The 15,833-nt window shown below is 40.9% G+C and overlaps 1 protein-coding gene across 1 annotated transcript in view; it reads right to left on the minus strand.

Moving 5' to 3' along the window:
* Nucleotides 1-15,833, minus strand: part of dlc1 (DLC1 Rho GTPase activating protein) — a 126,943-nt gene that overhangs the window by 75,775 nt on the left and 35,335 nt on the right. Inside the window, exon 5 of the mRNA XM_050044088.1 lies at nt 11,382-11,415. Coding sequence (XP_049900045.1) covers nt 11,382-11,415 — 34 coding nt within the window. The remainder of the gene's footprint in view (nt 1-11,381; nt 11,416-15,833) is intronic.

The raw sequence follows: 15,833 nt of genomic DNA on the forward strand, positions 1-15,833 counted from the left end.
TTATGACCGCAGTTTTCAAGGCCTTTGGGAATGTTCCAGATTGTAGTGACATGTTAACTATGTGAGCGAGTGGTGGTAACAAACTGCTCAGCACAGACTTTAGAAATCTAGTGGGTAACACATCGAGGCAGCATGTAGATGAACTCAGACTGGTGATGATCTCTTGGACAGTTTTGTCAGTTACAGGTGCAAAATGAGTCAGCTCTAAGTGTCTAGGTGGCTGCAGGGTTGTTATTGGCGTTGTGGAACTGATGGCATTTTTAATGGTCTGAACCTTGTCGCAAAAGAATACTGCAAACTCATTACACTTAGATGTGGAGATCAGTTCCAACGGCAGTTGAGCTGGAGGGTTTGCACTGTTGCAAATAGACACGCGAGTTGTTACTGCAGTTTCCAATAATTTCAGAAAAGTACCTCTCCCTTGTTCTATGTAAGATCTGGTTGAACACGTACAACTTTTCTTGTACGTGTTGAACTGTGGAGAGGGAAGAGAAACTGGTCGAGTTGTGAAGTTAACAAGAGTCTGTGTTTAATTCGGTGTATTTTATTCACTAACCAGCACTTACTGTAGTGAGAAATTGTATTTTTTTTTAAATTGTTTGCCTCTCATTCCTACACTCCTGCAACCAATATACTGCAGCTTATCAGTGGAGGCTGGTAGAGAGGTGAGGTGGCGGAAAAACGACTCTGAATGAAGGCTAATGTTGCTCCATAACTGCTGGATGAGTAAGCAGACAGCTGTATGCTAACACGTCAACTTTATAAGGTGATAATATGTCGGTTTGTGTTTACAGCTTGTTTCTCTGCCCTCAAGTAGCCAGAAAACTCACATGATACTTAGATTTCCTGAACTAAATAATGCTATACGTGTGTTTTCTAGACTGATCATGCTCATACATGTGTGTATATAGCAGGTTACTCATTACCTGAATATATGCGTTCATATGTGCATGTAGCCGTGAGCGGTATGAGCTGTTCACACTGCCCTCCATTACATTCCACACTAAGCTCACACTTGAGAAAAAAACATCAGCCAATCGTGCTGATTGCTCCAGCAAGTGAAGGTAATGTACCCAGCATGCTGATAGCATTGTGCTCATCGCGGCCAATTGACTTTATGGTCTCCAGAGGTTTGCTGAGACTGATAAGGCTTTAGATTCCCGCGTCTTTGCTTTTTCACGACCCTTGAGGCTGCACTATTGGAATCATGGAATGACCTCTTTAACAAGGTTGTAAATGAGGATTAGGATGGGATACGGAAAAGCACACATCCTATAAAAGTACCACGTTTTTACTATCCTCCCTCACACACCTGTTCCACTTGGATGACATCTGAATCAAATTATGCTTTATGCATGCGTGGGAGTGTGTGCGTAACTCCAAGACGCACAAATTCAAACCATCTGGGTCAGTATTCGTATCACAACAACATATCAGTGTACTTTCCCTCTCTCTTTCTCTGGTATACCTGTGATAAGGGGGCAATACACAGACTGTAACCTGGATATGAGGGAAAATAACCTGAGGGGTGAAGGAGAGGGGGTGGAGAGGGAAAAACAATGGAGTTCTCATACCTCAGGAAGGAAAGTCTTGCCAAATGCCCCCTCTGTCAAACAAGCGTGCAGCGTGCCAGGAGTACGTACCTACATCTAACTCTACAGAACAGAGGCAGGAGAGGCTTACCTGCCAACATGCTGGCCTAGATATGAAGACAGGGGAGGTGAAAAACGACGGGATGGGCAGGGTGTTTCTGGGAGGACTTCAAACAGTGTGTATAAACAGCATGTGAGGGTCTATTATCAAAATGTCTGTGAAAAACAATGCTACTATACTCTATTCTTTACAGCGCGGCCAAAAATGTGTCGGTGCGCTGAAGCATGTATGTGTGGGTGTGCCCAAGTGTGACTGTGATTGTGTGCGAGACCCTTTGATGTGACCATCTGCAAGAGGTCTGCTATCAAACATACACTCCCTCGCCCTCTGCCTGACGTTCATATAACTCCATTCTGACTATCAGATATCCACATGCCTTGTGTGTGTGTGTGTGTGTGTGTGTGTGTGTGTGTGTGCTGCTTTATTCAAGAACTAAAATGCTCACAGTGAGATATTAGACAACCACACACCTCAAGATATCAAAACACAAAATCCCATATATAGTTATTCAAACAATCCACGTCTCAGTCTCCTGCGTGTCCTAGACGATGCCCTCCTTTCCACACACACACACACACACACACACACACACACACACACACACACACACACACACACACACCCAGACGAGGGGAATAAAGCAGCCAGGGAGTGACAGAGCCTGCTGAGCCAGGACTGATTCATTATCCTGGGGACAGTGTGGGCATCTCACAACATCAACACTGGGAGATTTAAAATCCCCTGGTTATGGATGAAAGTACTGGCTGGGTCATTTCAGATGAAGCATAGGTTCAGGTGAGTAATAAAGCCCAGTTAGGATGATAATCACGAGTCAGGAAGGACCTGTGCAGAAAAGCACTTCCTGTTTGCCTGGTTAGCTCTCAACACATTCTTTCTTATTTAGACAAGGTGATCTACTCAGGGAAAATAATGCTGATCACTTTGTGGATACCTCCATGTATCTATATATTTACTAGGGGCAGACTGATTTGTTTTTCAGGGCAGATATGATACTGATTATTAGTAAACAGGGAGACCAATAACCAGTATCTGGAATTGATATACATTTGCAGTAAAAATTAAAACCTAGATAAAGAAAATACAAAACTCCAAAACAAAACCTAATTTAAATGATTTAAAAAGCATATATTTAATTCAATGCTGCAAAATAAAACTGTTCAACATTATGTTTAAAACACTTACTATTATCTTAAAAAAACAAAACAAAAGAGCCATTGCTCCGCCCATGCTGACACATACTTTGCATGTATTATAGTCTGCTTTTCCTGGTGTTGGTTGAAAGTAATACTCCCATACTGCACTTTTAAACCATTTTTTAGTTCATCCATCAAGAGAGAGAAAAAGAGAAAAGGTGATGGGGTTGGCGAAAAACACATACTTTCTTTGATCATGAAGCCCAATGTGACTGTGTAATTCTCTGATTTATCTGCCAAGTGTATGAACACTGCAGACTGAACTCATCACTAACACACGTCAAACAGTTTGAGGGGACGGCTGACTCATAACGGGTAAAATGCGGGTTGCCAGCGCTACAGGAGTTTGGTGCATGAAATGTCTGTCATCACTGTGCTGCATTTTTATAACTATGATCATCTATTCACATTTCTCACAACATCCAGGCGCTGTCTCACTCTCTCCTCCTTCTTGCACCTCCCATACTCAGTAACTACTACTACCAGAACATTTCCTGCAGAAATGCAGGGTGTTTCTGAAATGTCATCGTGTTGGATCATGATCTTTATTAGAACTTCAGTAATAGACGATCTGCTGCCTTACACTGGACACACAGATCCACTCACTTACTGAAGCAGCTCCAGTCTGCAAAAGCGATCGTCTTGCCCATGTGGCGCAGCAGCCGACAGTGTTAATAGGCTATTACTCATGACATGTACCCAATTAGAACCAGTGCTAGTGCTGTAGGCAGGACATTGATGCAACTGCATCAAAGCCAAAGTTGTGCATTTTTCAATTAGTTTTATTTAATTGGATTAAAAAAACAATTATTACAATAATCATAAAAATGCTCAATATTGCACCAATAATCAGCGAGGATGATTCCACAATTTAAGATTCATGTCCTTTACCAACATTCAGTGTGTGTGTAAACTAGCTTGACGAAATGGCCAAACGCAAGTATGACACCAAATACATTAATCTGTGTAGACCTTGAACTAAGCCGGAGCAGTTGAGAACCACATCTGTAGCAGACCTGCAAATTAAGTTTGCCTTTTTTTGTAACCATAACCACAATCTTTTCCTAACTGAGACTATACTGTGGTTGCCACAGAAATTGTAGGAAAAGACAATTTTTAAAATGTTGGCAATGAAAAAATGTAACTGAATGAAATTCAAGTTTTGAGGAATCTTCCAAAATTGGAACTGACGCGGCAGAGTTGAGGAAGGAAAGTAGCTAATGAGAAAATAAACATGATGTTAAGAAATTCTTGTACAAATATTCCAAGATTGGCACTGAATCGGCATCTAAGAAAATGAATCACAAAATTGCATTACTTTGCACCAAATTTAACTGAAATCCATGTTCAGCTGACAAACAAAGACACATCTCACCAATGGAAAATAAAATTCAACTTATGTAAAAATCAACAACTTTTCATATTCCGTATATAATTGTATGACACAGTTAACTGCTGCCATAACATTATCCATCTACCAACACAGTTCCTCATTGGTCAGGTTCCAAGTACAAAGGAAAGTCATGATGGCCTATTTTCTATAAAAAGTGATACATGTTTTTCATGCACAGTTGGTGATGAAACACATACCAATCTGCTGAAGAATAAAGCTGAAATAAGAAAAATGACACATCGCCTCTAAAGACTTCTTTTTTTGGTATACAGGAGACTTTTGTTGTTGTAACTGGGAGTTCAGCAAGCTGACTTCCTGTTGTAAATTCCCCTTCATGCCGTGGTTTCCTGTTCTGAGTACCATAACCATGGAGATGGATTTCCAAAGAAAGAAATCTCAAAACTCACAAAGACGTAAAGAGGTTTCTGAACTTTGACTCAAATAAATTGGTAATAAAATGGAGACAAGAAAAATGTTGTTTTCTAATTACAGTTTTTCCACTCTTAGGAAATGCATTATTTGAACAAGAGGGACTTGTATCATCAACATACGTCAACATGAAGTCTGAATAAACAGGAGACCACAACAAAACAATGTGTAAAACATTTAACTTTTTCCACAATTTTGTCAAATTCCAAAATATCAAGCATAAAGAAGTAGAATTATTTGCTTCTGAGGGGAACAGTTCAGCTTGAGCCTGAAAATGTATTCACAGCTGAGTTGGAAGTGTGAAATATAAATGAACTCCAGCATGTTACAGTACCAGTCTCCACACAGGAAGTCAGGGAGAGAGTGTGTCAAATGGGAGGGGAGAGGAGGGGCTGTTAGGGGGGAGGTGTTATGGTGGCATAGAGTGATGGGGGAGGCCAGGAATGTGACCTTGCACAAGCACAATAATTCCTGTACTGTGTACGGAGGGGTGGCAAAAAAGTGGGATAAGGCAGACTCAATTAAAGAGCAGGAACAAGTAACAGAAAACAAAAATCACTCATGCTATTATTGACTCTGCTCCAGGCTGAGGGAGCTTCATTACATCTGTCAAAGCACCTTCTCACATGAGAGCAATATCCTCAAAGGGCATGTTGCTGCAGGGTATAAGCAAGAAAGTAGGACGGGGCACAAATAAGGAAAGCAAGTCACTCAGACGACATCCAAACTAATACGTCTGTGCTTGAAAACACATAACTTTTGATCCCTTTACACTTCTCATCCACACTATTCCAGCATTTTCAAACCCCTAAAATGGAGACTTTTGAAAACACTGCTGACCCTGTTTCAGTTTGAAAATGTTTTAGTCTGGACGCTCAGGAAAACAGATTACATTTACTTTCTAATTTAATTACATAACTCTGTTACAACTCGTTACTCACCAACTTTGGTACTAGTTTGAATGTATGACACCTCTGTGTGAATACTGAAACTAATTTCACTGTGGACTTTCTCTGAATTACGTGGAAACTGGTGTGGAAATTTGCTCATTCTGAGAACTGGAGATGTGGCCTGTTAGAGCCAAAGTCACAAGCTCAGTCACAAAATCTGTGGATAAACACCAATTCTTACACACCATCTGTGCTGAAAGGACTCTGTTAGTTGTCCATCTGGTAATGAAGTCTTTCAGATATGGCAGATATTCCTCACAATCATCATTCCACACAATCATATCTCTACATCCGTTTTATTTAATGAATTATTACACATTTTGAGAAACACTCTGATTTGCTTTTTTGGGGGCAAGAGTTGGATGAGAAGATTAATACAATTCTCATGTCTATCAGATAAATATGGAGTAGAGCTGGCAGATCATTAGCTTAGCTTAGCATAAAGACTAGAAGCAAGAGGAAACAGCAAGCCTGGCTAGCACCTTAACTTGTGTTTTTTTTTTAAAATTTCTGTTTGTGTATAGATCAAACATGGTGTAACAATACATCAGCCTGGATCGAAATATCGATTCAATGATAAACAATTCAAAATTACTGACGCAAAAAGAAAACATCAGTACACATTATCTTTAAGGTATGCATTTTATTTTAAATTCCCATGGCACATCTGTGTCACCTTTTCCATCCAAGCACACTTTCTTCCTAAATGTTCAAACAGTGCTAGCGGCCTAGCGCCAGGCAGACAGTGGTTAGCAACAATAAGGGTATTTACTGATATCATCTTACACATACCACAGGCCCCTGACTTGAACTGAATTAAATTGGAAACATATCATGGCAGACTTTGTGATATCGGCAAATACTGTATTGTTGTCCAAAAAATCGATATACTGTATCATGTTGACACTTTTGATTTACACCCCAATTAATTAGTAAAATTAAGATCTGCTGCTAGATATTTTTTCTTTGTTTTGAACAGAGGCAGACTTGCTGTAAGCCCGTTTCCAGTTTTTATGCTACGCTAAGCTAATCACCCACTGGCTCTGCCTCCATATTTACTATTCTTGCTCTCAAAGAAATGAAAGATGAGTGTTTCCCAAAATGTTGAACTTTAAAAATGAATTTGAAAGAAACTATTTCCTCTGGGTGCACAGATTGATGTTGTTTTTTTTACTTTTTTATTTGAAAGGTGGGCAACAGTCAAGGAGTGAGCAACGTGTCCTCATACAACGTTTCGTATGATACCCTAATTAGCACCGCATGAATGATGTTATGTCCTTAATGTAAAGTTACATGATAAATTAAAGTTATGCAGGTTAGATTTAGGAAACAAATCATGGTAAGGATGTTCCTTAAAATGTCTCAAAGTTCACACAGTTCCAAACATCAGTCTCCTGGGGAAACTACTACTAACTACTACTCCTTGTGAACTATGCACTGCCTGAACCTGCCTCCTAACTGACTGCTTCCTTCTTTATGACCGTCAGTGGATTGGTCACATGATCACAGCCTTTCAACATACATGGGTTATGCCAGAATTACTGTCTCATGATAACATAAGATCTGTTCATATTTATTACTTTTCATAGGAAAAGGTACGATCAGTGCATGAGAACAGCCTGAACAGAGGGGACTTTTTAAAGTGTGTAATAATAGGATGATAAATACTGGGATCCCCAGAGGTCAACGCTCAGGCCAGGTGTCATCATGTATACTGGAACAGTAACAACACAATCAGTAACATGAATTTGTCACTGGAATTCCAAGAAGGATGGTGACTAGCAGGGAAACGAGGGTAAAAAAAAACAGAAAAAGAAACAAAAGGAAAGCCAGACAGACAGAAATGATGAGACAAGTTATTCACAGGAACCACCAGCTCCCTAGTGACAGACTGCTCCTCCCATACAGGACCACTGAGGTTGCTAAACCACTTCCTCTTTCTTCAGTTTTCCTTTCCTCCACCTACAGCACAGTAGACTGTGAGGCTCTGAGTCCAGGTAAAAGGTCAGGCTTTAACCCTGCTGCTGGTTTGGGGCCCATCATTGTGTTCAGTTTATAAATTCCCACTGGTTTATATTTAGATCAGGAAGGTGCAGCATGGTGCCTCTAACCTCCGCCACAATCAAGGAAAGAAAAAAGATAGACCATTCTTAGAACCAGGAATCTGTTGCTGACACACTAACACTGGTGGGAGAGAGAGAACCAGAAAAAGACCTGTCACACATTTAGCTCTCCACAGTCTTCTAATGAAAGTTGAGAAGTTGATGTGTTAACTTCAATTGCTTCCTGTACCTTGCACAAAAGTATCATGTGAAGTCAAGATGAGTTTAACAATCTGTTATCAGTAAGGACTGTCAGTCACAGAGCTGATGTACAGACAGAAAAAAATGTCATGAAGGCTTCAGTAGAACTGAAGGTAAAAACTCAAGACAGTTGTATAATAGGAGATTTGGCCATGTAAAGGTTAAATGAATACAGTGCTTGGTCAATATAGGACCATATTTGTTAAATTTCCCCTCAATCATTTTCAACAGAAACATTTTTGCTTGCTTTTTCTGTCTTATGTGCATTATTCAGCACATACTAAGGCTTTGGAAAAATCTTTCCAGTTGTAATTATGACTTGGATGTTGATGTCGATGATATTTACAGGTCAGAAACTGTTATTTACCTAACTCTTACATGATAGGAACGTAGCTATATCTAAAGAAAAGCGCCTACATCACAGCAGCTGCTTTCATCCCATTCATTCAGTCTTGAAGCTCCTATTAATCGGCCCTACCAACAACCAACCCCCCTCCCTTCACCTGCTCAATCGGTAGAGGTGAACCAGTGGGCCAACTGGCTGGTGCTGAATGAGTGAGAACATGTAGGACGACTGTTAACCAGAATGAGACTGCACAGTGAATAAAGTAGAAAGCAGCAAGATAGGATCTCATGTGAAATGTCATACACAAAGTCAAGCCTGTATTTTATCCACCACAGAGGAGTGCATTTTGATATAATATGAATCCCTTTCCTATCTTGCATCTTAATCTGTCCTTCTCTGTCCTCACATAAACATGTCAAATTTAGGACAAAAGGGAAACCCCTAGGCTGCTGGGGGTGAAGGAGTGGGGGTGGGGAGTTCGGGACTGACCAACATGCCAAAACAAAGCACCGCCCACAAGCCAAGAGACTCCTCAGCTCTGATCGACCATTTTCAGCACATTCTCATCCCAACTGTCAATTATTGCTGCTTTGTCGGTGAACTTTCACGTCAGTACGTTACATGCTGGATATTGCTCTGCGTCTGTTTTTGACATTCTGTCACCCAATGTCAAAAACTTCTGTTATCCAACTTAAAACATCGGTAAAACACCTCGTATTTATGTTTTTTTTTGTCCTTGTGCAATACAAGCATGTGGCTATGTTTAAAAAAACACATCATGGTTTGGCTTAACATTCACATAGGACGCAAACAGCGGGCTCTCGGGTGAAAGTCCGGGGTTTGTTGCACATTTGTGTTGGTGGCTGATGACAAAATCACTGACAAGAAGGTGATATTTGACAAATTGGGAATGAGAACAGATTGTTTTCCTTCTGCTGCAGTGGATTCTAGAAAATGCCAATAGAGCACCAAGAGAAGACTGAGGGCCATTTTTTTTTATTTCCTCACGGACTATCTGTCTCATGTACTTCTGTTTGGATATAGTGACAGTTTCAGCACATACAAGAATAATTTCAGATTTTTAAAAAAGTAGCTTTAAGAAGCTTATAAAAGGGTTTGTCCTAAATCTATTAGCTGTGATGCCTAATACTAAAAAATCGGGTGATCAATGGACAGACAGCATGAAGCAGATTTCTTTTGGGCGCTAAGTTTGATTTCAATACACATCATATCTTTAATCACATCACTTGCATAATCTCGTAGACCATGCCCAACTGACGATAAGGACCGCCATGCAAACCCTAATGCATGACAGCCCTAATCATCCCCAGATGGTATGGAGTATATGCTGTGAGTTATGTCATTGCCATTCCAGTGCACTAACACTCTGCAGACCCCGTAGAGCTCAGGCTCAGGATATACAGCGTCACAGCAGCCCCATAAAGAACACTCCTAAACAACAGGTTGTCAGTTGTAAATCTGCTGCATGTAGACACAACTTCTTTGTGCACAGGAAAGCCGTGACATTGCCCGCTCACCGAGGTACGCCCAGCGCTGCGGGGAGGTCATCAACTGAACCCTTACAGAGCGCTGGCTGTGGAAGCTTCTTGTTGATCACTGGTGTGCTTCCGTCGTCACAGCGATAGTAAAATTAACCATGAATGAGCTGTCTTTCATGGTGGTGCAGCAGGAGCCTTGAGGGCATGGTGTGTGATGTAACACTGTCACAAATGTGTCATTCCCAGGGGCTTCAATGGTGGAGATACAGAGGGGGCTTTGAAGTGTCACAATGAACACTGGGCTTTGTGCTCCATCAAGTCCCCCAAAACTCCGCCAACTCTGATCGTACCCCCGCCCCCCTCCAAACTCCTGGGTTCCATCACACAGACCCAGAGATGGAGGTTACATAACTTGCTTACAGGAAGTCAGACTAATTTAAATGAAGAAAAATGACCAGAAACCTCTTTGAAGTTGGCACTGTGCATTTTTGCAAGCTTTAGCCTCCTTGTAAAAAAAAAGTTTAAAGTGGGCCTTTTGCCAAAAGGTAGTGCTCCCGTATGCACATACACACACAAGAACACACATACTGACAGCTTCTGCACATTTCCCATGAAAGGTTTTCAGCAAGGGGCGGTAATTAGAGGGAGAGACAGAGCGAGAGTGAGTGAGGACTCCCAGCAGGCTCTGAGACAGCGGGGGGGAATATGAAAGCCTCGTCCCCACGTCCATCCACCTCTCTGGTATTGTTTACCAGCAGCCTGACGACACAGGGGGGTGTTTAATGAACACTGCTCCCCTGCCGGCTGTCTGAAAGTAGGTCTGTCCATCCATAGTTTCCTGATGACCCTGTGCATTACCAGCAGACTGCTGACAGAGAGGTCGGAGCCAGATGGAGGGGCCAGTCACTACAGATTGAGTTTGTTCTTAAGATCGATTCATAATAAAGTGTGCAAAGAGAATGACGGCGAGCAGTGCAAAGGAATGACACAGCATGTCAATACTGTGAAGGCTGTGCATCAGGAGGAAGTCAACGATTACTAAACATGGCACAGTCACAAAAAGCTTGTGTACGACAATGTGTATTTGGACAGATTTACATATTTTAGGCATTTAGCTGTTTAATCTCAGGTGCTTTCCATTCTGGAATATCTGTTTGATCTCATGGAGAAGGTATGTAAGAAGTGAGGGCAAAAGGTAAATAACTACATGTCAAAAGTTTTGGGCATCAGACACGACATTCAGTCTGGCTCTTATCTAGGAGAAGGCGACTGGCTTGATGGTTTGGTAGATGAGTCTAGGATCTTATCTACACTCGCATCCAGTGTCTCATAGAAGCAGAGCCTGTCCTCCTCCACTCAGCCCCTCCCTGCTTCCTCTCCTGCCTCACGTTGTGAACTGAACGACGCTATCAATCAGTACTGCGGAATCTCTTCACATGACACCACACCAGATCAACCGCAGACAAAACCTTTTGGCAAACACGTGACAAAGTAATGAAAACAAATCTAACAAACCCAACCTATTATTTTGAGTGTCAAGATCTGCACATTAACCGAAAACAAGAACGAAAAAAAAAAAACAGCAGGGACTCACCAGCTTTTTGTGTCTCAGGAATGGTAGAGGTGCTCTGGGAAAGAGAAGAGAAAACAAAGATTTCAATAACTGATACATCATTATTCAAACTCATATGGTAAAATCACTTAAGCAGTAGTTTCTATTTACATATCATTTTCGTCTCATCCAATTGTGGTTACTTGAGATTGTAGATAGGTGATGTGTTCGCCAGGGGGGGCGGTGGGAGTAGGAGATTATGGAGGAGTTACAGCAAGCCAGTGAAATGCTGGCTGGTATGACTTAGTCTCATACGCCTTTACCAACAAAATTAGAATGTGTGTGTGTGTGCACAGGTTTTTTTAAACACGGGTAAACCAGCTTAAAATAGGGTATAGACTCCTTTCCCATTGCCAGTAGACGCCAGCTGTGTACATGACTGCAGCTGACCAGAACACACACACACACACACACACACACACATATATATATATATGTATATATATATATCTTACTTATTCAGTCTCTTTCAAAACTTGGTGCAGACTAATTTGAAACTATGCTTGAGCGCTGCTTTGGCAGAGACAGACTGAGTTTTGTTATTAGCGTGTTCACCTATGTGTTGTGTTTCCATCAATGCTGATCTGAGTCATTGACCCAGGTGTGAATGTCCATTGTAACCTTTCCCATTACATACGAAACCCAGACGTTAGTGGGTGTTATTAGGTTTGCTGTGTTTTAACATCTTGTATTATTATATTTTGGGTTTGACCTAAATGCCAGAGATGAGCCTAAAGATATTACAAATCCTATATAAAAGAATATTTTTATGACCTTAATAATAGTATTCTTAGTAATAGTAGCAGTAGTAGTATGTCTATTAGTTTTATTAAATCATTTATTTTATGTTGAGCATTTTGTAAATTATTATTGATTATGAATATTATTGTGGATAAAAGATTTTGAAGAATCACCGTGAGTATGGCTCAGCACCTGATGGAGCTTTAAAATAGTTTAACNTGTTAACTAAAGGAAAGACCTCCTTAAGTAGCCTAGTTGGGATGGGGTCTAAGAGACATTGTGGATAAAAGATTTTGAAGAATCACCGTGAGTATGGCTCAGCACCTGATGGAGCTTTAAAATAGTTTAACCTTGAAGCTTTCTGCAAGTTATATAGTTAAAGTTACATGAATAAACATTTATAAAAGAGAGTGAGCATTTAACTCACCAAAGTGAACCATTAAAAACTATTACTTAATGGCAATGCTTCCTCTATTCAAACGAGTGCTCTCTTTTAAAAGTCTGTGTGTCTCTACTTGGTACGATAATATCACAGCATCATGCTCTGTGTAACATTATCATCTTATCTTTAAACTGATTGATTATTCAACTTTAACAAATGTTATGGAGCGCAGAGCAAAGTTTTGGTGAGCAGGCATATGGAAATGCAGGATGTCAGATCCATGGAAAAAAGCCTATTATACATTCTTAAATAAATATTTCACAATGTGTTAATGTCTTAAAAAATAATCAAGACTCCACTGATGGAAAATATCAAATAAGTGTATTTATTCAGTGGCTTTTGCATGTTCTCCCTCCTAATGAATAAACATCCTCTGATCCATAAACATCACAAGATCGCAGTACAGTGCAGGGGCCTGTGTGTCTTATGTGTTATTTTCCCTGGTTCAATCGATTCACGAGTGTGACATCATTAATTCTTCCAGATTATTGCATGCAAAATGTGCATAACGATAAACAATATTACCATATTCTGCTCTGTCCTTTTAAGAATAGAGTGTGCAGCTACAGTAATGTGTTGCTATACACACTAATGAGACAATTACAAAAATACAAATAGGCCATACAGAGACACACCAAGAACATGGTTTCTAAAACTCTGTATGCATAGTTCTCCAGTGTGCAAGCATGGTAATAAATGGCCACAGCAGATAACCAACTCGCCAGAGAGCTCTAACAAATATCACATAATTAAAAGTCAGAGCACACAGCAACACTCTCCTCTGATTCAATGTTGATCCAGCCTCCGTGTAGGTAGTCTGCAGAGACATTACTGATATAATCACTGCACATTCTGTAGCCACAGTAGATTCTCATCATTCTAAGCAAGTAATATTTCCTTCTTTGGCTTTGTTTTGGGTTTTAGAAAATACTTCTGCATCAACACAGAATCTCTGGTAAAAATAGAGCAGTTGTGTGTCATTTCATTGGCAAAGTGTGTGTGTTTGTTTGTTTGTGTGTGTGTGTGTGTGTGTGTGTGTGTGTGTGTGTGTGGAGGGCAGCAGTCAGTTGGAATGCAGAGGTCTTTCTAGCCTCTGACTTTTGACCTCAGGTTCCTTGGCTGACCTCCACACCCTGACCAGTTTTAATCCACACTGCCCTGCAACAGATCAGACAGGACAAGGAGAACGAGGTACATTCTTTATACAAGCTGTTTGTCCACATCACCTTTGCTGTCCTAAACATGTAAATATCTACTTTCCCCTATATTTTTCTATTCAGATAAATGCCTCCTCCTCCGTGTTTATTCACCCCCCTCAGGCCTAATCACAGTGATTTAGCTGTGTCCTGCTGTGACTACTTAAAAGCCTGTTTACCCTTTGGCACCTACTTACACAACAGATTCAGGACAGCCAAAGCCACACAGCTTAGCATCTTAAGCCTGGTTTCCACCAAGCAGTTCAGTTCATTACAAACTGGATCGACTATTTTTGTGTTTCAACTGACAAAAGTTGTGGATGGTACCAATAAAACTGTGCCATTCTGTACTGTGTTTTCCCCTCCCCTCTATTAAAGTCCCTAGCACACTGATCTGATACTAGAAACACTGCAGTTCCTTGGCTGGTCAATAGAGAATCAACAGTCTTGCTCAGATTACAGTGGACTGTAACCGCTGTTCCTAAAGTGGCAAGTTTACATACATTAGTCAACTATAACTATAAAATGAAAGCATGTTTTGCTGCCTTTTCATCTTTACTCATTTACAGTTAGCAACTGTAGGCTGAGAAAAAAAATCATTTAATTCACCATGCTGCTTAAAGGCCTCCGCCAGCAGCTACCAGCAACTTCTAAGGTGGAACATTTTCTTGCATGTCACTCAATACATGAGTTGACATTGTGACTCAATCAACGAACCATAAATGTCAATATAATAATGTATTCTATTGCCTAGACAGCACTACACTCCTGCTCTGCTCCTGAAAATGTCGCACAACCCCAACTTGTGGACAATCGAGTGAGTTGCCGACGTTCGCTCTGGTGAAGAGAGACAGAGCTGAATGGAGCAGCTATCACCATACATGTCCGTATGGTTTTAAGGGCACTATACTGAAAGTGATTGGTGGAAACGCACCTTTAAAGCGTAGTTGCTCAGAGTGCAGCATGCGGGCCAGAGATGGCCCTCAGAAACATTCTGTGCAGCCCTAAAATGCGAAGTAAAATGCAGCGCAGTAACTTATTTTTGCGAAGGGGTGCTATGTCATAGTGTGTGTGCATATGTACTGTACACGACCTAAGGTGCCTTAGGTTTTTTTTTTCTTTGGCTAAACATCAGCGGTATTCACAGCTGTGATTGTGCCCCCAAACATGGGTATTTCAAGCCAAAACATGATCTGTTCTTAACCCTAATCAAGTTGGGTTTTGCCTTAAAATAACCACACGTTAAACGTAACATTGTTAAAACAGAGTTTTCTACATAATAAGGTTCAATTGTTAACCACAGTTTGCAGACACATACAATATGAACATTTATTTTGGCGGTTGGGTTGAGGAGTTCAGGAAAACTGGTCAGACATCCTTGCATCGGTGGTTACGTTTGTCCAAAGAATGTGCCCTCCCTCTGCTCAGACAAATTTCTCTCTGGACTGCATGTGCCAAAAAATCTAATATTTCCTTTTGAATGTTGATGGACATCCAGTTGTCCCATTGCTGAAGCCACTCATGTCCCCTGGGCAACTCATAATGATAAATCTTCTTGTCTCCCACTCCATCATTAGCTGCCATAAAACTCCATCCTGATGGATATGTCCCCGCAGTGGAAGTCCCTCATGCTCAAGACATTTTATTAGTCTAAAAAGCAGCTCAAAAACTGTCCAGACAATATCGTGATCTTTTTAAGTCAGTCGACCCTATTGATTACCTCCCGCTACTGCAAATCTCTTCTCAAGTTTAGCAGACCTAACACTTGCACTTCACTTGCAATGATAACGTTGTCACATCAGATTTGGGGGGGGATTGATTGAATTCATATATTGTAAACATCTTTTGTCATATAATTACAGTCCTCTTCTCATATTCTCTTTAACATTAAAGGGCCAGTGTGTAAAATGGGTTGAAAACAGTGACATCAGTGGTCAAATTCTAGATTGCAGGGCTCACTCGCTCACCCCTCCCGTCAGGTAAATGACGGTGGCCTCGTAGGGACAAAAAGCCTTGTGCACGAGTTTTTCAGGAGTAGGTCTATCTAGCGACGAG

This window comes from Epinephelus moara, chromosome 5 (genome assembly GCF_006386435.1).
Source record: "Epinephelus moara isolate mb chromosome 5, YSFRI_EMoa_1.0, whole genome shotgun sequence".
Taxonomy (NCBI): domain Eukaryota; kingdom Metazoa; phylum Chordata; class Actinopteri; order Perciformes; family Serranidae; genus Epinephelus; species Epinephelus moara.